Source organism: Musa acuminata, chromosome BXJ2-2 (assembly GCF_036884655.1).
Source record: "Musa acuminata AAA Group cultivar baxijiao chromosome BXJ2-2, Cavendish_Baxijiao_AAA, whole genome shotgun sequence".
Lineage (NCBI taxonomy): Eukaryota > Viridiplantae > Streptophyta > Magnoliopsida > Zingiberales > Musaceae > Musa > Musa acuminata.
The window spans coordinates 21,169,721-21,194,019 of NC_088339.1; the positions used below are offsets into that span (position 1 = coordinate 21,169,721).

A 24,299-nucleotide genomic window follows, 5' to 3' on the forward strand; every position below is an offset into this window, starting at 1 on the left:
CTACATATTTCTTTGAGTTGTTTGTATTAATATTGTTAGTGCAATTGAAGAATATAAAAATAATAATGATTTAAATACGATAATAATAGCTATGAAATTAAAATGAATAAAATATTTTCTTGAATTTCCATCAGTTTATTTAGTTGCATGTGTTTTTTTTATCATTATATTTGATTAGATGACTTGAGGTGATTATATATCTATTTATTAAGAAAGTGCAGAATAGATATTGATATTGATGATAAAATTAAAGATATTTAAAAATTGCTTAATAACTTATATGACGATTATAATGTTAACTATAGAACATGATATCTTCCAAACTTATAAATCTATTCATCAAGTCAGTTAGTGAGAGTGACAAACTTTTAAAGGATAAAAACTATTAGTATAAAGATTAAAAAAAAAAAAAGGAAATCATCAAGCTCAAACTTGAAACTTAATATGTATATAACAATTTCTTTTGAGTTTCATGATAACACTATAGGTATAGAGTTTCGTATTATGAAATGGTAGGTACGATACATAATAACAATTTTAATACTAATAGAGATTACGGGTCAAATACTAATGACTTTGATGTCAACGATAACTATCGAGCAAGTCTAGTCTTTAATGCGAGAGGATAAATCTTAGATAAAACCAGATCGAGCATCACCCTGAAATTAGTGAAAGCTCAAGTATGTCCTGATGATTAGATAAAGGTAACAAAATGAAATAAAGAGATAATCGATGAAGATAACGATATCTTATTTGATATATCAACCGAAGAGACTATTATAACAATAATTAAATATTTACAAATTTACTTAATTTTATAGCAGATTTTTTTAGTTATGTTATTACACATTTATACTCATTAGTAAGTCATTATGGATGCACATTAATTTGTAAAATTAAAAAAATAAAATTATAATAGTTTTATATTATAAAATATTTTAAGTATAAAAATGAATGATTTTGAAATGATGGCCAAGTCCACTCGATTCCGAGATGACCATGGAAGATAAAGTTGGGAGCCTAAAGCTTATCATCATCATCATGATCATCATCGGTCCATCATTCCAACAATCAAGAAGTGATGGACAAAACGATTCGATCTCTTTCCCTTCTCCATCATCATGCTACTTATTCTACGGTAAACACTTCGGTGAAGACATTCAAGTCCACAACAATAGTATATATTTTCTCTCTCAAGATCTCATCAAAGATGCATTTTATGTAATAATCCTACACATATGAGGCTAATTTGTACTCATAATTAAACATAAATCTAAAATTGATGTCATCGGAGACAACGCGACAATACAAACGTACATCTTCAAATTGCCTTCTGCCAAAGACTTCTCTTCATTTGTTTTGACCTGCACACACATCCGAGGGCATAAAAAACACGAGAAGGTCTTTGCTCTCATCACACTCGATAGGGCACACCGGAGGTAGCTGGAGATTCCGTTCACACCTGAAACCCACTATCAGTCGTTTCACGAGGGCTGATGGGTGGATCCACAACAGTATTAAATTGTGATGAGATTACCGCAGGTGCGTTCACCTCCCAGGCTTTTTATTTCTGTTACACTGCCCTTTGATCCTATAGATGGATGATTAGAGTCATATAGAATTTTATATTTATAGATGTTCATACTTACCCTCAATCTCTAAGTTCAATGTATACAATCTTATACAATTAGGGACTTACATATATATGATGTTATGGTTAACTTTTATTAGTTGACTAATAATTAACGGCTAATTACACTCAAATTGACAATAACAATAATAATATTTAAAAATTTCTCCTCTTGAGTGTAATAATGTTAAGAATATTTAGTTTATCTGTAATTTTGTGTGTTTTAAACTGAAATTAGCTATATATGAATCATAATTAGTAGTGGTCAAAAGTATTTGCTCTTTAGATGTCTTTTAATTAGGAGATTTATTGTTATTTTTTAATTATTTAAAAATATAGTTCATAATAATATTTTATTTTAAACTATAATGATAAAAAATAAATAGTTTTTATTTTATTTTATTATGATCCTTAATATTTGGTGAGAAATGTAAGTTTATTCTCACCATGGGGTTAACTTATCCTCTTCTTTGGTCATTATTGCCGATATTTAATGGTGGCCGGTACCACCGACCCCCCCCCTCCCAAAACGCACACCACTTCTCGAGTCTTCCTCCTCTCGTTATCGTCTTCTCGTTTCGGAGGGGTCGCCTGAGGTAAATCCGATCTCTTGCAGATGTCGCCTTCATCTTTTTCTTCGATCGACCTTGTTTATCTTTAGGTTCGATCGACCTTGTTTTTCGTTCGATCTGGTTCTTCTCATTTTTTGTGATCGAAGGGGTCGCGTGAGGTGAATCTGGTCCCTCGGAGATTTCGCCTTCTTCTCTCTGTAGCTCGACCAGTACTGGTTTTCAGCGGGTCTCCCGATCTGGTTGTTTTCTTCGGACTTGGGGTTTTCTGACTTTATCGGCTCCGGTTTTTGCCGCTTCTATAGCTGCGATTCTAACATCCTGGCGTGATATGATGTGTTCGTGGTTGATCGATTGTTCGTTTATGCTGGTTTGATTGTGTTCATTTGCTTGTGTGATGATGTTTTCCCTTTCCTTGTTTTTGGATGTCCTGATGTGCAGAACACAAGAAAATGGTGAAGGCTGTTGTTGTTCTTGGTGGCAGTGAGGATGTTAAGGGCACCATTTACTTCAGCCAAGAAGGAGATGGTGAGATATTTCGTGGGCTCGTTGTCAACTCCGTGCTAGTCTTTTTCAAAGCTAGGTTTATGGTTTTCTTTTGTCATTTCCGTCGATATTGCTTTGGGAACCAGATCTTATTTCGGGAGATTGAACCCTTGTTGCAGGTCCAACCACAGTTACTGGATCCATCTCTGGCCTTAAGCCTGGACTTCACGGCTTCCATGTTCATGCTCTTGGTGACACCACCAATGGTTGCATGTCAACTGGTAATGACCATTTCCTTTTTCCTATCGGACATCAATGATCTTACTTAAAATAAGTCTTAGGATTAAGTACTTACATTTTCTTGCTTCTCCTGATGTTCTTCTGTCTTCCAGGGCCACATTTTAATCCTGTTGGGAAGGAACACGGTGCCCCTGAAGATGACAATCGCCATGCTGGTGATCTGGGGAATGTGACTGCTGGGGAGGATGGTAATTAATACTCTCTTTATTATCTGTATCAAAAAGAAAGTTGGTATGTCCTGGGCAGTCATTGCCTATGGTGAATGTTCTGGATGTATTAGTTTATTAATATATTAGATTTGATTCTTCAGGTACTGTTACCATTTCCAAAGTTGATAACCAGGTGATGTATTGCATCTACATTTTTTAAAAAAATATTCTTCAAAATGAAACGATCCATATTTTGCTTACCGAAGTCTGCGGCATTGTTCTACATTGCAGATTCCCCTCTCTGGACCAAATTCGATTATCGGGAGAGCCGTTGTGGTCCATGCTGATCCTGATGATCTTGGAAAAGGTAATATTTACTTTTTCAAACAGTAATGTTAATATCATGGTTGATAGTTTGTCCATTTTGAAAAGCATCGTCTGATATTACTTTGATGTTTGAACAATGATTGTTTCTGTATATCATTTTCCAGCTATTTTTCTTTTTGCTGCACTAGAAGAAAATATAAACCTCATGTTTTTGTTCTACTTTTTGCTTCTTAAACATCTCAAACACTTTGGTATAGGATTATGAATGAATTTTCATTTCATGACAAGTTTTGAGCACGGTTTGGAAGAACAGCGTGTGCTGGCATGACACTTGTACTTGAGCATGAGTGACCATAGGCAAGAGCAGTAACAAGTCATAATTACTTTCTCCTGCCATTGTGATTTTTAACCAAGCACAATGGTAGCAACTAGGCCTGTTTAGGCAACATAGCATAAATATGTTTCTACTTTGCACAGAGCTGTCATCGATGGGATGAAAATCATTGACTGTTAATTCTTTCTTTGGGTTAAATGTTTGTTAATATGATTCTAGGACACATATTTGTAATGATAATTAATTGTCGAAGTAATCATTTGTTGGATTAGATTGTCAGGATTGACTGGAATGATTATTTTAAAAATAAAATATGAAATCATAAAATAACAAAACATAAATAATAAAATTCATGAAATTTAAAAATATTATGTATTTTGAAGAAAAACACAGAAATGGAATATAAAATTTTAAATAATTGATGTTTGAATGACTTCGTTGTTCCTTTGATCACCATGCTGGTAAAATGTTAGATAATTAAAAAGTAAATAAAGAAAAATATATTTTAATTGGAGAGGATACCTGTGTGATTTTGGATAATTTCTGCATCTTTAGATATTGTTACTGGCATCCTTGTTTCCTCAAATTAGTGTGTCTTACTGCCTTTCTCATCCTTACACCTTTTTGTGAGCAACAAAAATTGCAGCATTGGTGGCGATGATAAATATGATAACTGTGAAGAATTGATAATGCAATAGTGGTAGCATCCTCTTTGTTTTGCAATTATAACAAAGTTTTATCTTCTTTGCTTTATATGGGGTTCCCTCTTCTCTTTTTTACATACAAGTGGCCTCATCTTTTACTTCTCCAGAGGCTATTAAGTATGCAATTCGCCAAAATCATCAAACTCGTTGAGTTTGATTGGTTCTAATTGATGCTGACCATTTTTATGCTATAAGGACCATAAATCAGTCAATTTTTTGTCAGCCTTGAATTATGCCGTTATGGATGAGTGTTTACTGTTGGAATTAGTTGATACCACGTGCTATTAAACTGTCACTCTTCAGATCTTGAAATTTTCCCATATATCTATAGATATATATCTAGGTTAGCGATTTATAGCATTTACTTGAAAGATGGAAGACCAAGACGATGCCCTCTTTATATAGTGCCTATCTTGCACAAGGAATTTGATGTTTTCTCTTCATTGTGATAATGTCTTATACAGCCCCATGAATCATGTCTTATTTTTACTATATTTTATAGCTCCAAATTTCATGTAGACACATATATATGAGGGAAAATTTACCTATCTAAGATCAAAGGATCCCTTTTTGATTCATGGCTAAGCTCCATGCACCTTGCAGTCTGACATGTTTGCTTGTTATATTGTGTACTAATTTGGTTGGACTGAGGCACGGCAATGTTGCTCCCATGGTGCAGCTCATGTCAGAAGGAATGCGAATTCCATCTGACATACATGTGGTATAGTTGAGCAAATTTGCTGTGACAAGCTTTGTGCTCTTTTATAGGTGGACATGAGCTGAGCAAAAGCACTGGAAATGCTGGTGGAAGGGTTGCCTGCGGTGAGTTTTACTGTTCTAATTGATTCAGCTGTTTTCTTTCTTGTCTATTTGTTTATCCATGTCCTTGCTCATTCCAATTTTGCAAACTGCGATCTCAATTATACCTCTAATTTTTATATTTATATTAACTTTCTTTGTTTTCCAATTGGCTCTTTTTCTAGGGATTATTGGACTCCAAGGTTGAGCTAGTTGTAGAATTCCAGTAGTCTGTGAGTGGAGGGAATGCTTTGTTATGCTCTGCAGCACACAATTAATCAAGAGAGGCATTAGCCTGGAACTCCTATGCTTCCTTTTCCTTATTAGCATTATTATGGTTAATAAGCAACAAACTTATGCAGTGTATACTTATGCTGTAGCAGTGAGGTGCGTTTTGCATTAACTTCGTTTTGCGATTATTATGTGATGTTGCTTCCTCTTTGCCTTTCTTGTTTGTGCTGCCAGCATATGGCGAAGTGCTTGTGTGGTTCTAAACCTGATATATTTTGATGGGCTCTCGTATTTTTTGTTTATCGTACATTATCTTAGTGGTTACTTTATGCTCTAAAAGTCCGATGAATTAATTCTCTCAAGACATATCAGAGCCATAGTAACCTGAAATCTCAATCAGTGACTCTTTTTTGAGTAGACTATACTATTAATCATGAACTTGTTTATATTTATCTAGCCACAAAAAGGAACATGGGTTGATGAGGAATCATAAAGTAATACTTAGAACCTGTGCCATTATAAATTCTGATTTTGGGTCATCAAATCAAAATATTATGATTAATTTTTTAAATTTTGCAAGCTATTAGTAAATGCTTGCATATCAAATGCATCAAACGACTCGTATGCATGTTCTTTAATGCCGATAATAATTATAATTCCAAGGAAATATTTACGTTAGAGCGGTGCAGGACTTAGTGGATCGACCGATGAATGAAAACCCATACCAAAATCTCTCACCGCCGTTCACAAGCAAGGGTGGGGCCAACCGATGTTCACCGATCAGTACTCGCACTATTAGCTGATAGGTGTCACATAACGTCCTCAACTCGGAGCTCATCGGGATGGGATGCTGGATCTTGCATCCGATGGGCATCTCGCCGACGCCCGTAGAGGACCCTTCGCTTCTCTCTTCTCCGCCTACCAAATTCGCCTCCGCTTCCAAGCTTAGAAGCGGCGTCGTCTACCGAAAGCCCCAATTCCTCACCCATCGATGGCTCTGCGCCCCAAATCCCCAACCTCGCCCACTCCGTCTCGCCGCGTCCGCCGCTGGACCCCCGGATGAGGAGGAGGCCGAGGAAGCCCCGGTCCAGGAACTTAGGGTCCCCGAAGCTTGGTTGACCCCTTCGAACGCTTTACAGGTTCGCCTTCGTTTCTTCCTATTGATTCTTTATTTGCTGTCTTCAGTTTGTGCCGAGTCGAACAATTCTTCAAATACTGGAAGCGAACGTGGAATGCTGAAGAAGAATAATAAGCAATTTTGATCTTACCGCTTTGAAGGAACTTTTAGATGTTAGAACCATTTAAAAGTCAAATATTTAGAACTGGGGAGGGGAGGGGAGCGGCGGCGGGGTGTCCTGCACGCTACTTTTGTTTAGTAAGGTCAGATCGAAGGGCATCTTAGTTGTAGCACACAATTGCTACCAGGCCTCTGACAATGCAACATCAGCGACGTCAAGTGAATTTTATTATTAGGAGCAGAAGCAAAAGAAGAGGACTTGGTCGGTGGAGGTTTTGTACAAGACGAGGGACAAGAAGACCTGTAGGAAGAAGGGTAACAGAAACATTAAGGACGGGGAAGGGAAAGGGAGGTCAGATGGTGTCCTTACAACCTTGTCCGTCTGGTCTTCGCCATCATCCTTGTCACCATCTTCAAGAAGTTGTTCACCTAGCTCGACCACTACACAAGAAATGTCTACTCGCTCATCCGTGTCTCCTTTATTGCCATCCGTTCAGCAATGGCAAAGGCAAAATCCCCCTCAGCCACCCCTCATTGCCTAAAAGGAGAGCATTTTCTTCCTCATTGGAGCAGACCGCTACTTTGCTCATCATTTCCCTCGTTGCCCACTCTTACGTCTCCTCCGACCTTGTCTGTCTCACCCATGACAACAATAAGCTCAGAGTCAGTAACAGCCTTGGCCCCCTCCACCTCATCAAGGAGGGCCAGCCCCACCAAGGCCAACTCTAAGAGCTTCAAGCAAGTGGTTCTCACTGATGCCTTCTCCACCTTTACAAAGTTCCTCAAGCAACTCCCTGAAGGTCTAGTCCATGGTTACCGAAGATGTCCTGAGATGCTCTCTATCGTGGAAAAAAAAAATATTTATTCTGCCATATGGACTATTTGATCCAAGCCAACCAGAGAACTTAGGTTTGATTTGATTATATTAGAATAAATCAAAGATTTGATTGTTACAGTACTATTAAGTCAAAAAAAAAATTTAAGACCACCTCAAAACAACATCAATGGTTGAAGGACAATTCATGTAATTTAGCCTTTTCACTTTGTGGGTTTTTTCCTGTTGTGGGATATATTTTCTCGATTCTACGGTGGCAGGAAAGAGTTCTAGTCTTTGGTAAAGCAATCAAAATTTGACAAGCATTAGTTCTTGGTTAGTGACAAGGCCTCTTTATAGGGTGTATCGTCCACCTTCGGTGGAGCAGCAATAAGGTGACAGCACTGCAACTCACAGTGGAATTGTGAATCAGGTTATCATTTGACAAAGTTTTATAATGTTCAAATAATTATATACAACAAATTCAGCTATTTGATTCACTTCACGATAGAGAGGTCTTATGACAAGAGATGCTATTAGGAAGCCTGAAATTGGCACCAGCGAATGGGAGCCTGGAAGTGCATTATATTCAGTCACTAAATGTTAAGAAATTTCATCTGCATGTTTGTCTCTATGCATGGGAGAGTGGGTCCAGATACTGTGATAAAGGGCAGGAATCAACCTTTCATATGGAAGGTTAGGTTCTTATATCACACACTTATGTTTTTTATGAAGACAATTATCTACATCACCAGATGAACGATCCGGGTCTTCATAGTCTGACTATGATGATAATGTATTGGAATACTTAAATGTGTTAATCCATCACACTAATGTGCCACTCTTTTTGCTGCTATATTTAAGTCCTAAAGTTGCATGATCTTAATTATAAATGTTCCAATTCGCACTTGGATTTTCCTAGACTATTTGGTAAACCGATCAATCATGACATATGGAAGTGTTCATTTCTTCACACCCTAGACCACGATCGATGTGCTTCATTATCCCTTATTTCTACTACTTGCTTGTCAGTTCTAGCACAATAAATCTCAGTTATGTGGTGCTTCTTCAGGAATCAGAATGGCTTAGAGTAACTCTTCACAAGTGGCTGGACGACGAGTATTGTCCCGAAGCTGCTAATGCAGAGATCAGCAAGGTTGCTGCACGCTCATACTATGAGTCCTTGATGGAGCAGCAGTCAGACCTGGGCGAAATATTGCTGAAGATGGCAAAGGATTTGGAGATGGTATCATTCCAGGAAAGCTTCCATGGAGCCTTCTCATCCGCTAATGCTGCCATACACTTAGTAACTCTGCGGATGAACTCGATGGCAGGGCGGTAGGTTCATATGATATGATGGAGACATCTTTGTGGTGATTGTTTTGTGATCCAAGACATGCAATCCCTGAGTGTGAAAGAATTACTTGGAGCATAACAAGAATGCTCTCCTACAACTTATCCTCCTTTGTCATTTGGATGGAAGCCTTTGCAGCCTTTTTTGTTTTTCTGTTGCGCTATTTGGACAGAATCACAGCTTTCTCATGAATGGACCGAGTGCGTCCTGACTAACTCTCGGGGTACCCGAGTTGTCTACCTGTCCAGTCACCGTGGGAATGGAGTGGGACCCATGAGAGACATGGTCTGACATAGCAGACCCACCACCCGAACGTATCATTTGTGGAGATGTGGAACGCCGCGGGACTCGGGTCTTTGAGGCGGACCCCATCCTGATGGCCAATGGAATTCTCGGTTACTTATGGGACTTTTGCTCGAGTCAGCCAGGTGAGCGGGTAAGTTCCGAAACGGGTAAGGAAAGAACTCGCCCTTCCACAATAATAAATCCTCGGCCGCCGAGTTAGGGCTCCGGCGGAGGTGCATTCACCCCGAGGCGTAGCTCCTCAGCTCGACCTCTCGGAATACTTCCCCTTGTCCTCCGCTTACGGTCTTCGAGTTCTTCGCCCTCGCGATTGCTCCCCGTTCCGCGGTTAGGACGCTGAGCTCGCCCCTTCTTCGGGCGCAAGGCAACCCGGGTAAAATCCTGTTCTCCCGTTCACGGTTCGAGATTCCGGATGTGGGAAGGATTTACGATTTTGGTTTCTTCGAAGGATTGTAGCTCGTGGAGTAGGGCTTTTGTTTTATGTCGTTGCTATTTACTGTTAGGGTTTTGATGGAGTTGGATATCTTTCTCGTGGTGTTGAGATTTTTTGGTAGCGGTTTATTCTCTCTACGATTTTGTTGAGTAAGAATGGGTGTTTGGTTTTTCGACTCTTAAATATATGGTTTCTGCTTGCCAAAAGAATGAAGTGCGACTTATGTAGCTGTTTTTGGGATCCAAGCGATTGTGTTGACTGATCTTGTTCTGTATTAGGTCAGTTGTTATCGATTATTTTGGACTTTATACCCCAATGGAGATTGCGCGAGATATTGGACTATCAATTTAGCTAATCATTTCATGTATTTGCTCTACTTTTTGTCTGTTTTGCTGATGACAGCTATCATTGTTACAAGAAAGTGTGACATGATTGTTTGTAGCTCTCATTTTTCCATAATCTCAAGAGAGTCTAGAACAAAATTTTGGACTTCTAGCCACGATATCATTGTCATAAGAGAGCCCACAATGATTGCTTATGGTTCTTGTTCTGCAGGTTCTGAATTTTCGGACTTATAGCTGGATTTTGATGCGGGCAGGTGATAAGGGTCTTGTACTGTTCTTTGCTACTGAGAATATGACATTTTGTAGTTTTTAAGTGTTAAACTTTCTAGTTGACTTTCTGCTCAGTGCCTGGATGGCTGTGGTTTTTCTTTATCCTAATCTTCTAAGCTACATAATACCTCAGGGCCATAATGTAGCTTGTGCTGTAAGCTTTCTTTTCTCGTTTTTCAAAAGATTGAACTGACCTTTCTTTGGAGTGAAACAAGTTATTAGCAGATTGTAAGAGTGTGATTCTAATGTTAAACTCATATTGTGTTGTTTTGTCGTGTAATGATTATCTACCTTGTTTTTTTTCTGGAGTTATATATCTGTTGCAGCTTCCTATAAGGCTTCATAACTAAATTGAAGATTACTGTCAATAGGCAGGTAAAAAACTCGACCTTATTTGTTGCAGTTGCAGCACGTGCAACTGACGTAAACCATAGAATTTCACTAGTGCTTGGATAAAAGGGGATGATAGCCTTTGTTGTAGGAAACAATGTGCACCTCAAAGGCACAAATAAGCTGATGAGGCAATGGCAGATGATCTTCAGGATTTATTTCATTATTTATGTTATAGGTTTGTTATTTTGGCCTTCAATAATCATCTTATTTTAATCTCTATATTGCAACGTTAGAAAAGATACCTAGGGACTTATCAGATTTCATGGCTGTTAAGGATGTTCGGGGTGCTCGAGGAAGGTGAAATTATGATGTATGGATCATTAGCTGTAGCTTCATGGCTGTGACATCATTAATAGTTAGTGCTGATCATTAGTTTTCCTGTCTCTCCTTCGCTTTTGATGGTTCTTTCTTCCTCTCTTCTTGCTCGACCTTGAAATATTTTCCTCTTATGTACACTTGCTTAAGGCAAACTGCAGACCTAGTAGGCTGTGTGGACTTTGACAGCTAATTAGATTAGCAGAACCGTAGAGCGTATACATAAGGTTAGTGCATATATGGAGGCTTGATGCTGTAATGAAGCTTAAAAAACACTTATTACAAAGAAATTTTGCTGTAGATGTTAGTAGAGTTGTAGATATAGGGAGAATTGTAGAAGATATATATTATAGCAGCTGAAATTGAGTGTAGGAAAGTTAAAAGTTTATAGTAAGGGGTTAAAGACATGGGACATACATATGTACTTGCTAGAGTTAGGGGAAGGGGAATTTAGTTATTATTAGATGCATGATATTGAAGACTAAAGGTTGCTTGTACATGAATTGAGATTAAGGAGAGATAGATAAATTATTTAACAAATGCCCTATTTTTTTGGTAAGAAAGAGTAATAAGACTAAATTATAGATTTGTTCAAAAACTAGGACACGTAAGGTAAATAATGTTTTGAAGAGGATAAAAATACTCGAGTAAAAATAAAATGTTGTGTATATGGAGGTTTGGAAGAGCTTAGAAGATTTGGTGATAATTCAGATGATTAAATTATTAAAAAAAGTTAAAAAAACCCTGGTGAATGGGAAGTTTTTCTGGATGCCAATTTAAAAGAATAGGGTGTTATTAAATGTCTTTCTAATGGCAGCATATTTAGGACAACAAGTAATACTGTGAAACTTTGTAAGGATGACTGAACAAAAATTAAGATATGAAGCATGTTTTTTCTGAAAATCATGTTGGATTTCATGCCTAGGAGGATATATTATAGATGTTATTTATTAATTGGCCTCAATGGAAAAATATATATATAGGTAAAAAGTTGCAAGTGGTTATTATTGACATAGAAAAAGTTTAAAATTGTACTAATTCCCAGGAATACAACGTGTGTTGTAAAAAAGAATTTGTATCTAATAATTAAATTGGTGATAAATGATATGTACAATGGAGTTTTCAATAATGTTAGAACAATAGGAGTATTTAGTGAGCTTGGTAGAGCTACATGCTTATGTGAAGCATCACTTTTAAGTCATTTTTTTGCACTAATATTTGGTGAACTTGCTAGGTAAAATTAATAAAATTTCTTGGTGCATGTCGTATGCTAATGATATTATTTTGATCGATCAAAATCCAGGGGATTAATTTCAAACGCATGATGGTATTTTCTTAAATCCAAGCATATAGTTTGATTGCACAACAATCCATAGTTAAGCAAGATAAATTTGATCAATAGTTTAATATTAAGCAATTCATTGCATGTTGGTAAAATATGCTCAAAGTCCTTGTTAGTTTTTTAATCCAAGTTTTTTAAATGTTTGTCTCTCATTCAATAAAGATTATGTTGTTTCAATAGAGAATAGGAAATATGATTAACATAACATTTAACATGCTGAAGTGTGTTAACCATTTGTATGTAGGCAGCCAAAAGTATATATCCTCATTGTTACATTACATACCTACATGAAGCCATAAAAGATCAATCCAGCATAGTTTTGTCCATGCAAGTTGTATTAACAAGGTACTTTTATGATACATGAATTATGGAGATGGCTTTTGGTTAAGATTGAAAACTAAAAAAATAGAAATAAGATTAATAAATTCTAAAAAAATAACACAGGTATAATGACTTCATTTATAGATAAAATGGTTTTGAGCTGTAGCATAAGAATAACGTGTATGATATCACTGTTTTTGAAAGAAAATTACAGACATGGTCTTATACTGCAGGTTTTTGCTTGGACCTTTGCTAATATAATTTCATCAGGAAAATTGGCCTCGAAGCTTCTAAAATTGGATGAAATGTAAGATTTCGGAAGTTACATATTGGCTTTTTGGCGAACCCTTGTATTTGACAATCTCTTATTGTTATATAAAGTTCTGGTACTGTATTCAGGTACATCAATTTCATTAAATTGTGGTGAGTATTGTTGATGGCCTACTGTCTGCAGTGATCTACCAGAGAAGAAGCTTGTCTTGAAAGGAATTAAAATTAAATGAGGATTGCTCTTTGCTATGCTTTGCGTCGAAACCTGAGCAAGAAGAGGAGTCGTGATCTTTTTTGTATATAGATTTTCAAGAGTGGAAAATCATCAAGCGCAATCTGGCAGTACAAGTGTGTTCTGTCATTTCTATTACATGATGGAGTGTAATAAAGAAGAGGCTATCAGAGCGAGGGAAGTTGCAGAAAAGAAGATGCAAAGTAGAGATTTCATTGGGGCACTTAAGATTGCTCGGAAGGCCCAGCATCTCTTTCCAGAGCTTGAGAACATCTCTCATATGTTAACTGTCTGTGAAGTTCATTGCTCTGCTGATGCTAAAATTAACGGAGAGATGGACTGGTATGGGATTCTGCAAGTAGAGCCAACAGCAGATGACTCATCTATCAAGAAACAGTACCGAAAGCTTGCACTTTTACTTCATCCTGATAAAAACCAATTTGCAGGTGCTGAGGCTGCCTTCAAGTTAATTGGAGAAGCACATAAGATTCTGTCCGATCGACTAACACGACAACACTATGATGTTAAAATGAATGTTAATATCAGAACTGCCTCTTCCAGGCAGCCTGCTCCACAGATGAGGAACAGCTTTTATGCTAGAAGCAATTTCAGTGCAGTGTCTTTTAATGGCCTAAATCAGCAACAGCAGCAACCATCAGCTTTTGCTACTGCCAATACATTCTGGACTATTTGTCCTAATTGCAGCATGAGATACCAGTACTACCTTAGCATATTGAACAAAACTCTCCGCTGTCAGCATTGTTCGAAGCCCTTCATTGCATATGATTTGAATGCAGAAGCTGCGCCTTCTGGGGTAAAGTCTGGTCAATCCTGGAACAACGTTGGAAATTCACATCATCAGATTCCAGTTCAGCAAGCTAATAATGTTAACCTGCAAAGTCAATCTGGAAATGCCTCTTCTAGTACAGGGCTTAAGAGTGGTGTTGGTGGAGGACCATGGGCCCCCTTTGGGCATGGAGGTGGACCTACAAACATGGCAAACATGGCTACAGATGACAGAATGGATGTTAAAGGTGTTGCAAGTAATGAGGTTCAGTTCGAGGAAAAGAACCCCAGGCAAATGAATGAAGGAGGGAAGACTGCTAAGCCTTCAACTGCCAATGCTAATCTGAAGAGGAGCAGAAAGGTGGCTGTGGAATCCAGTGAATCAGATAGCACTGATGTTGAAGAAGACATAGCTATTGAGGTAGATGGCCCTCAAGCAAAGCAGTATTCTTCATCGTCTGCACCACGTAGGTCAACCAGGCTTAAGCAGAATATTAATTATAGTGAAGTCGGAAGCGAAGATGATGATGACTTTATAAATTCTCCTAGTTACAAAAAGTGGAGAGGTGAGTCATCAGGTAGTGCTGATGGGCATGCAGGATCGTCCCATGCTGATACCGATGGGGTGACTTCGAGTGTCAAAGCCACTGAATTTGGTGATGATAAAATGGAGAACATTTACAAAGATGATGCCTCCGAAAAGCAACCACTAAATGGAAGTGAAGGTGTTAATGTAGATCCAACAGGGGAAAGCAAACTAGATACAGGCACGGAAGAGAAGTTAGGGCCTGCAGCGGAGTCTAGCATTGATTCCAGATCTAAGACCTCACCTGAACATGATACATTGACATATCCTGATCCAGAATTTTACGACTTTGAAAAACTTAGGCATGTAAATAAATTTTCAGTTGATCAGATATGGGCACTCTACGATAATCTTGATGGAATGCCTCGATTCTATGCACGAATTCGTCATGTACATGCCCCACATTTCAAGTTGCGGATAACTTGGCTTGAGCATAATCCCTTAAATGAAGTTGAGACAGTCTGGTCCGGTGAGGAATTGCCAGTTGGTTGTGGGAATTATATACTAGGATCCACACAGTTTGCTGAAGATCATCTGATGTTCTCACATATTGTGTCTTGGGAAAAGGGGAAAAGAAGGAACTCATATGATATATATCCTAGAAATGGCGAGGTTTGGGCTCTCTTCAAGGACTGGAATGCTGGGTGGAGATCTGATGCTGGCAATCATAGGCTGTATAAATATGAAGTTATAGAAGTACTTTCAGATTTTGCAGTGGATGCTGGAATCAGCGTGATTCCCTTGGTTAAGATAGAAGGTTTTGTGAGCTTGTTCATGCGAGCAAAGGAGATGGCTATGGCTCCATATATGATACCCCCTAATGAAATACTTAGATTTTCTCACGGTATCCCTTCTTACAGGTTGAATGGGACCGAAAAAGAAGGTATTCCTCAAGGTTGTCTGGAGCTTGATCCAGCATCTCTTCCTACTGACTTTTCAGAGTCATTTCCTTCCGTTAGTCTTGGTGGCGGTACAAGTGGAGTTGGAAATTTGAGTGAATCTCATGTTTCATGTTTCAAGTCCACAGACAATGAGGTGGAACCTGGAATGAAGGATGTTACTCATGCAGAACTATATCAAGCTGGTGGACGCCAGCAATCAGAAGCTTGGAAGCATGCACAAAATGATACAAAGCAGCCTGAAGTAGTGATAAGAGAGGAAGACAGGTTAGATGCTGCTGATATCCATGATAATTCTGCTGAAAATGAAAATTCATCTCCAATGTCATCGTCGAGCCCCCTTGTCGTTGAATATCCTGAAGCAGAATTTCACAATTTTGATGAGGGGAAGTCAATAGAAAATGTCCAACGTGGTCAGATTTGGGCATTATACAGTGAAATAGATCAGTATCCCAATTACTATGGATGGGTGAAGAAAGTTGAGTTAGAATATCATAAAGTGCATATAGCATGGCTTGAGGCCTGTCCTGTTTCAGAGGAGGAGGCACACTGGATACAAGAGGGAATGCCGGTTGCATGTGGTACATTTAAAGTGGAACAGCAGAGTGTGGCATTTGAGAACATGGGTATGTTTTCTCATCTTGTGCAGGCCAAACCAAGTGCCAGAAGAAACCGATATGACATTCTTCCATGCCATGGTGAGATTTGGGCTGTATACAAGAACTGGAGTGCTGGATGGAGCCGTTCAGACTGGCAAAACTGTGAGTATGATGTGGTGGAAATTTCTGAATGCACCGATGCTGGCCTGAAAGTTCGACTTTTGACAAAGGTTGATGGTTATAGAGCCGTTTTCAAACATGAAAACGAAGGAAAAGCTGTGACCATGGATGTACCAGCCAATGAATATACTAGATTCTCTCATAAGATACCTTCATTCCGACTGACAAACGAAAGAGGAGGGAAACTTCGTGGTTATTGGGAGCTGGATACTGCATCTATACCTGACATTTTACTTATCTCGGACTCCGCATGATACTCGGTTACCTTCAGCAACTTATGGAAACCTTGGGTACCTTCAGCAGCTTATGGAAACCTTGGGTACTTGGTTAAAGAGATCAACTTGGGTACCTTCAGCAGCTTATGGAAACCTTGAACTGCAGTGCAGGGTTACTGCAGGTTGGTGATTCCATGTCTACACATGGGTGCCTGTGTGAGGAAAGTCCGCACAATGCATGGGAACCTCTGTTCTGTTGAGTTTGTAATCAAGTCTCATAGTTCACTATGCTCCTATGTGAACACAAGCCAGAGTAACCGAATTTTCGCGAGGTGTGCAAGAAGCTGCCAGCTAATGGATGTTGCAGATGATGCTTTTTCATCCATTCATCCTCTGTAGGCGTGTAATCTCCTCCGACTGTTGCAATCTAATCTAGGTAACTCAGATCAGAAAAATATTTAAAGTTTGCTCTTAGCTTCGACTTAGTCATTACTTTCGTCTCAATCTGCTTCACTTTATGCGGTCTGGCATTTCTTCTTATAATATATATATATCTCCTCTCCTTGAATGGCGCTGGTCGTGTGGGATTCAAGACACATTTCTTTTTTGGTTCTACCTCAAGCTAATGTAAGCTTACGGAGAGAGATCAGATGTCGCCACGAATCCATAAACACAATCCTGGGCGGCTATATGATGCAGGACGCCAACCAGGGATATATAATTATTATCTCCCATTTCTATCCATCCCACATCGAGAGAGAATTGCAACAGAGTGTGGGCCCTTCCTTCCTTATGTTACATTTTACTGCTACTCACATTTTAAATCCAAGACTGGATCTTATCCTGTTAAGTTATGCCCGATACCAAATATCACAAATGATCGTATCGCTCTTCCAACAGAAACAAAAAGTGGTTGTGATGTCCTGCAGAAGAAAAATAACATTCACCAACAAACTGCTACAGAATCTCAATCTCAGCACTCGTGAGGATCTTCTTGCTTATTCGTCATATGTTTTCTCCAAGGATTAAGAGCTTCTCTGATGGCTTGAGCTTCTTCAGAGCTCTCCCAGGCACGTTTTTCCGACTCCAGCACGGTGACCTTGTCGTCTGCCAAAAATACCGAGATGGTGCATGAAGAACAAACAATAGTGAATCTAATAACACATAAAACGGCATCATTTGTCATGCACAAGTCAATACATGAAGAACAAACAATAGTGAATCTAATAACACATAAAACGGCATCATTTGTCATGCACAAGTCAATACAACCACAACAACAATGGCAGCACACAAAATGTCGATACACATGATACAACCACAACAACAACAAGACCATAAAGCCCCAACTTATCATCCAAGCTTAAGTTGGCTTGAAACCATGAAGTGCGGAAAGAACAATAGATACTGTCACGATACACAGTCGAAGCTTAATCAAAGTGATCTCATGCTTATTCTCCATCGTAAATAAAGACCATTTCCATGAATATGGATTTTGGAATTTTGGATTGTCCCCAAACAATTTCCCTTCAATATTTTTGTTCACAATATCGATTTTTATGTCAAAAAAAAAGAAAGAAAAAGATACCTACCAATGTTTACTAATCCGATCAAGGATCGGTACGCCGAACCATATAACTTGGTACCGATCCATATTCATCTTTTCTTGGTGCCACCAATAATACCTAAACTGGTATTCGACGGCGATCTTAAATCTTGACAACAACAACTTTGCATACTTAGAACAACTCATTTTGGTGACATGTACATAAATACTATTTATTCAAAGACAAACACTTGTTCATGTACCTATTTGATCTTTTCAATCGACATTGGCACTTGAAATAACAAGATGGAAGAGTATGGCTTTTGTTTGACACATGATATCATTTGAAGGGAGAAAAACCATAGCACATGACAAACAAAAAAAGAACAAAGATGATAAGTCTTATTGAGTTAAAAAAAATCTCAAAGGTGAGCAAAAATTATGGTCATGCACTAGAAAGTTTTATTTGAAAACAAGTGACACTTAAAATGGAGTGAAAAACTTTGGACAAAAAAAAGTTCGATGAGTCAAATATTCCTCTTACAAGAGTGGAAACACAAAAAGTATGCTAAGGTTTTAGATGCAAATGAAGGCTGCTATTAGATAATAGATGCAAATGAAGCACTTTGATCAATGATCACGCTTTAACCTCTCAAAACCTAAATTAATTTGCTAGTGCCACGAGAGATGCCCTAATTTGAGCAAAAAAAAGCCGATGAAACAACTCAATTTTTTTGATTAGATGCTGATGCTAATACTACTACTACTCTCCGTCTACTCTCCTCAAAAGGATCGAACTTTGTTGTATTCTACTACAAATATTCCAGCCCTAGGAAATCCAGCTTTCCCACGAAATCACAAACAATAAGCCCCCCCGGGGTGTCCAAGGAGAATAATAACAACAAAGCAACGCGCAAAGGGGCAAACAAATCCATAAATAAGAAGATTAGGGGAAGAGAAAGGAGGATGCTTTACAGAAACCGGTGTGGATCATGAATAGCTCCATCGAAGCCCCGATTAGCGCCGATACCGCCGCAATCTTCAAATACCAGTCCAGAAACTTCATCTGGAACTGCGATTTCGACGGAAGAGCAAACGGCGGTGGAGGAGAAGAAGGGCGTTCGTCGTCGAGGAGGCGAAAGACCCGGCTACGCCGTGGTCACTTGTGCATTTATCGACACGGGTCGCCGGGCCTGACCCGATCCGTGAAATCCATTTAGTAGAAAAGGAAACTTAAGTCGAATCAAATCAAAAAGGAACGCAATCGAACAGAAGAATCTTCAACAAGATTTGATTTGCTTATTAGATCCAAACTCGACGAACACAATCTAAGGTTTCTATGACTCACGGCTAATTCTCAAAGTATTGACTTAACGCACTTCATTTTACTCTTAATTAGGCCAATTTGGGTCATTCATAACAATCCTTTGGATCGGGGTGCCACAGTTCCGGAAGCATCGATATTAATTCTTTAGTTTGGGGTCTAATTTGATCGACTAGTTTCAGTTGATTAAAATAATTTTAAGATACTCCACGAAGATTAAACTCATGTTATTAGGCTTTAAATCTAAACGATTTTATTGTATTAACCACTACATCACAGACTTATTTAACTTATTTAGAATCATTGATTTCGTACTAATTTTTAAGTATTAGAACTAAACGGTATGACTTCGATTTCAATTCGATTTGGAACCACCGAACTATTAACCCGATTCAACTTTGTTTACATAATCCAAATCTACAAAGACTCGTCTACGAGTAAACGATGATATGATATGATGATTCACGGCTAACATGAAGGTGTTAAATTTTAGCACACTACATTTGGTTAATAATTACGTCAATTTGGGTCGATCATATTACTCGAGTAACTGTGAGAAGAAATGACTAGTTGGATTTTATGGATACATTTTTATACACAAAGAAGGATTCGAAAGTATGATAATTACATGATTTTTTCAATCAATAATAATATAAAATATTTATTATATTATTTTATAACGTAGGAGGTCACGTTGAGATCATGATCTTCATTATTATTGATAGAATCAGGACAATATGTTATCATAATTTTTATGATTTAAAATCATGATAACATAATATCAAAATATTGAGAGGATCATGATAATCTTATCATGATTTAATTTTCTCAATAATATCTTTTCAAATATACTCTCGTAAGATAGTGCTCCTATCGGAGACACCAATCTTGGACCGAAGTATATGGAATTACTAGTGAGACAAAGGCTTGGTAAAAGTATCTACAAGTTGACCAAAAGATAAGATATGAGAGACACATAGCTCACCATTTTGAACTTTGTCACGAACAAAATGAAAGTCGATAGCTATGCGCTTCATTCGAAAGTGAAATACAAAATTAGCACATAGATATGTTATCCCGATATTCTCACAATATATAGATGGAGGATCAGATATTGTGATAAATAATTCATTTAACAATAATTGAATACAATAAATTTCAATAGTCGTAGAAGTAACCGATCGATATTCAACCTCGTAGAAGATCTTGTAATATTTCTTATAACTCTTAGATATTAGATTGTGACCAAGAAATATAATATAAGTATTAATAGATGTCCTGTCATCCTTATTACTTGCCCAATCGGTATCTGAAATTATATAAAGCAACAAAGAAGAATTTTTTTAGGGAAAGAAGCCATGATCAATAGTGCTCTTTTAAGTACCGAAGAAGGCATTTAACATATATCCATTGGAAGTAGACTTTTATATAAATTAAGATAATTTATTCACTTCATATGTAATGTTCAAGCAAGTAAATATCAAATACCGTGCACTATCAACAACTTGACGATACTCAATGACGTCACTAAGATTAGCACTATCAAATAGAGTATGAGGAACACTTGTAGAGATTAGTATAATAACAATATTGGCTTCAAGCATTTTAGTACGACCAAGAAGATCATGAATATACTTTTGTTGAAAAAGAAATAGACCATTTGCCTTGTGGATTACTTGAATACCAAGAAAATAGTTGAGAGACCCAAGATCTTTAATAGAAAACTTATTTCCAAGCTGCTGAATAAACTGATTAATTATTACTGGTTTATTATCAGTAATAATTCAGTCATCCACATAAACTAATAAAAATATGATTATGTCCTCATGAGAATAAATGGATAACAAATTATCAGATCGAGAATTATGAAATCCAACTAAGACTAGATGTGTTCGATGTTCATGATACCAAGCACGAGGAGCCTGCTTGAGACCATAAAGAGCCTGGTATAATTTATAAACATGTTGAGGAAAATTATGATCAATAAAGCTTAGAAGTTGCTTTATAAATATATCTTCGGAAATATAATCATTAAGTTGTTAAAGTCTCTAATTGTTAGACAAAGCAAGACATAAAATAATATGAATTATTATTGTCTTCACAACTGGGCTAAATGTATTATGGTACTCAAAGGCTTGGACGTTGATGAAATATCTTTCCAACCAATTTTACTTGATGCTTATTAATAGACTCATTAAGGTTTCGTTTGATATGAAAAACCTATTTGTACTTTACAAGGTTTTGAGTCCCATGTACCATTCTGTAATAAAGCATTATATTCTTTAGACATTGCTACTCACCAAGAATTTTTTAGATTTGGTTAATAGTAGAAGGCTCATAAATATAATCTTGGGATTGTTTTATGAAAATAAAGAAACATTTATTTAGTTTAAAGACTTGATTTTAAGATCTAGTAACTATCAGATGAATTGGTGTACGGTCAATTACATCTCTAGGACGTATTGGTCGAGAAGAATTTAAAGTATGAGTATTGAAACCAAATCTTACCGTGAATTCTCTTTTTACATGACACTCTCATGGGGAAGCTGGATGGATGAGAAAATCTGTTATTCATCATGCACCATTGAGAAAGGGCTTGGTGAGATTTGAGTGGATAAAGTGTTCGGATTGGTGGGAGGGGTTGATGTTTCAACATGAACGAGAATGATAATATGAGGTGGCTCATGAATTTAGGGAACTCAATAAGTTATCGAAAGTTAGTATAGGTAAAAGTGATTTATAAGAAAAAATAAATTCTATAAAATCAACATGATAAGAAATGAAAATTCTTTTAGTTGATGGATCAAAACATTTAAAAGCATTTTGATTAGTAGAATATCTAAGAAAAATATATTATTTTAATTGGGCTTCTAGTTTGTTATGGGTGAAAGGTTTTAACCATGGATAACATAGACATTAAAAAACACATAATTTACTATAGTTATGAGCGAATCCAAATAATTTTTCAAATGATAAAACCATATTTAGAATTAGAATAGACAAGTAATTACTGAGATAAGTTAATGTGACAAATGCATGAGACCAAAATTGAAGAGATAAGGAAGCTTAAGTAAAAAGTATGAGACCAATATAGACGATATATTGATGATGACGTTGTTGGGCAGATGGCCCATATTCAGCCCATGTGGGCTTTATCAGCCCACAACCCACACCCCCTCTTAACCTAACTCTAATTAAGATTAGGGGGGTGTGGTGGCTGTGTTTTAGAGGCAGATTAAAGCTATAAAAAGGCATCAACGAGGCAGATCTTTGGAGCGACGAGATTCCAAAGAGAAGAAGGAGAACAAGGCAGAAAAGGAAGAGAAAGAAAGGGAAGAAGACATGGACAACGCAGAGAGACTGTTCTCAATCATCTAGCAGTGTTCTCATCTCAGGTTAGATCAAATCTACAGTAGGCTCTTGCTGTGATTACTTGGGAGGTTTTAGATATTGTGGGCAGTGACGTGATCCTTGTATCCCGGTTATTCTCTTGTGGTTGTTGCTAGGGTTTTGGGCAAGAGATTGAGATTTGTACATTTATTATTCTCATAGTGGATTATCTCTAGTTTGCCCCGTGGTTTTTACCCTTCACATTGAAGGGGTTTTCCACGTATATCTTGGTGTTCTGTTTGATTGTGTTTCCATTTTATTCCGCTGCGTATTTTGATATTCTAGTATTTGTTCCTATACAAAGGTTATTCCTGTTTATATCCCCATCAACTGGTATCAGAGCGGGGTTTTGGTGATTTAATTTTTGTATTTGAACATGGAGGCCAGTAATATTTCTCGTATGATTAGTTTGAATGGAAATAATTGGATGATATGGAAACCAAGAATGGAAGATCTCTTGTATTGCAAAGATTTGTATGGACCTTTGCAGGGGGATAGTGCAAAACCTACAACTATGACAGATGATGAGTGGAAGAGGTTAGATCGAAAAACAATTGGGTTTATTAGACAGTGGCTTGATGATAGTGTCTTTCACCATGTTTCTACTGAAATTTCTGCATATTCTCTTTGGAAAAATTTGGAAAGTCTCTATGAAAGAAAAACAGCTGGCAACAAAGCTTTTTTGATCAGAAAACTTGTGAACCTAAAATATAGATAGGGTGCTTCTATTGCTGAGCATTTGAATGAAATGCAGAGTATTACTAACCAGTTATCCTCTATGAGAATGTCTCTTGATGATGAGTTGCAGGCATTGTTACTTCTCAGTTCATTACTAGAAAGTTGGGAGACACTGGTGGTTTCCCTTAGTAATTCTGCGCCAGATGGTATTGTCACTATGAGTCAAGTAACAAGCAGTTTGTTGAATGAGGAGTTGAGAAGAAAGAGTTCGGCAACATCTCAGAATGATTCACAGGCACTTATCTCAGAGAACAGAGGAAGGTCAAAGTCTAGAAGCAGTTCACGTATGGGTAGGAGCAAGTCAAGATCAAGAAAAGATATTGTTTGCTATAACTGTGGTGAGAAAGGACATTACAAGAACCAATGTAAGCAACCTAAGAAGAACAAGAAAAAGGGAAAAGAAGTGGAGTCTACAGAGTCAAAGGATAATACTACAGCTACAGTGCAGGGTGGTGATTATTTGATTTTGTCTCCTTCTGATGATATTTTTTCTTGTGTGTGTCAGGATCTTGAGTGGGTGATTGACACAGGTGCTTCTTATCATGCTACACCACGGAGGGAGTTTTTTGCTACATACAGGTCTGGAAACTTTGGTGTTGTCAAGATGGGCAACTATGGCACAGCAGACATCATTGGCATGGGTGATATCCATTTAAAGACCAACCTTGGCTGCAAGTTGGTACTTAAGGATGTGAGGCATGTGATTGACTTGAGGCTGAATTTAATTTCAGTTGGAAGACTAGATGATGAAGAGTATGAAAGCAGATTTCACAGAGGGCAATAGAAGCTCAGTAAGGGTTCTCTTGTTATAGCTAATGGAAAGAAATGTCATACTTTGTATAGGTTGCAGGCTAAAGCTTATGGTGAGCAGTTAAATGCT

General features: G+C 37.6%; 2 protein-coding genes and 1 long non-coding RNA gene across 11 annotated transcripts; 2 read left to right on the forward strand and 1 right to left on the reverse strand.

The window, feature by feature from the left end:
* Positions 1-2,087: 2,087 nt before the first annotated feature.
* On the forward strand, positions 2,088-5,745 carry LOC135605307 (superoxide dismutase [Cu-Zn]). Its single transcript, XM_065095237.1, has 8 exons — positions 2,088-2,226; positions 2,641-2,727; positions 2,865-2,966; positions 3,078-3,173; positions 3,296-3,327; positions 3,426-3,501; positions 5,268-5,321; positions 5,483-5,745. Exons 2-8 carry the CDS (start codon positions 2,652-2,654, stop codon positions 5,503-5,505), a joined length of 459 nt encoding a protein of 152 aa, XP_064951309.1. The 5' UTR covers positions 2,088-2,226; positions 2,641-2,651; the 3' UTR covers positions 5,506-5,745.
* Positions 5,746-6,231: 486 nt separating this feature from the next.
* On the forward strand, positions 6,232-16,895 carry LOC135605305 (uncharacterized). 9 transcript variants are annotated; one of them, XM_065095227.1, is made up of 6 exons: positions 6,234-6,667; positions 8,652-9,609; positions 10,225-10,267; positions 12,578-12,678; positions 12,888-12,961; positions 13,054-16,895. In XM_065095227.1, exon 6 carries the CDS (start codon positions 13,296-13,298, stop codon positions 16,458-16,460), a length of 3,165 nt encoding a protein of 1,054 aa, XP_064951299.1. In that variant the 5' UTR covers positions 6,234-6,667; positions 8,652-9,609; positions 10,225-10,267; positions 12,578-12,678; positions 12,888-12,961; positions 13,054-13,295; the 3' UTR covers positions 16,461-16,895. The 9 variants fall into 9 exon arrangements, with proteins under 9 accessions (XP_064951305.1, XP_064951299.1, XP_064951301.1 ...); XM_065095229.1 differs by having other exon boundaries at positions 13,109-16,895; XM_065095228.1 differs by having other exon boundaries at positions 12,582-12,678.
* A 394-nt stretch (positions 16,896-17,289) lies between these two features.
* LOC135605308 (uncharacterized) lies at positions 17,290-19,357 on the reverse strand. Its single transcript, XR_010484416.1, has 2 exons — positions 18,943-19,357; positions 17,290-17,528 (listed from the first exon to the last, which is right to left on the reverse strand). It is a non-coding gene; the product is annotated as an uncharacterized LOC135605308 (long non-coding RNA).
* Positions 19,358-24,299: the final 4,942 nt, after the last annotated feature.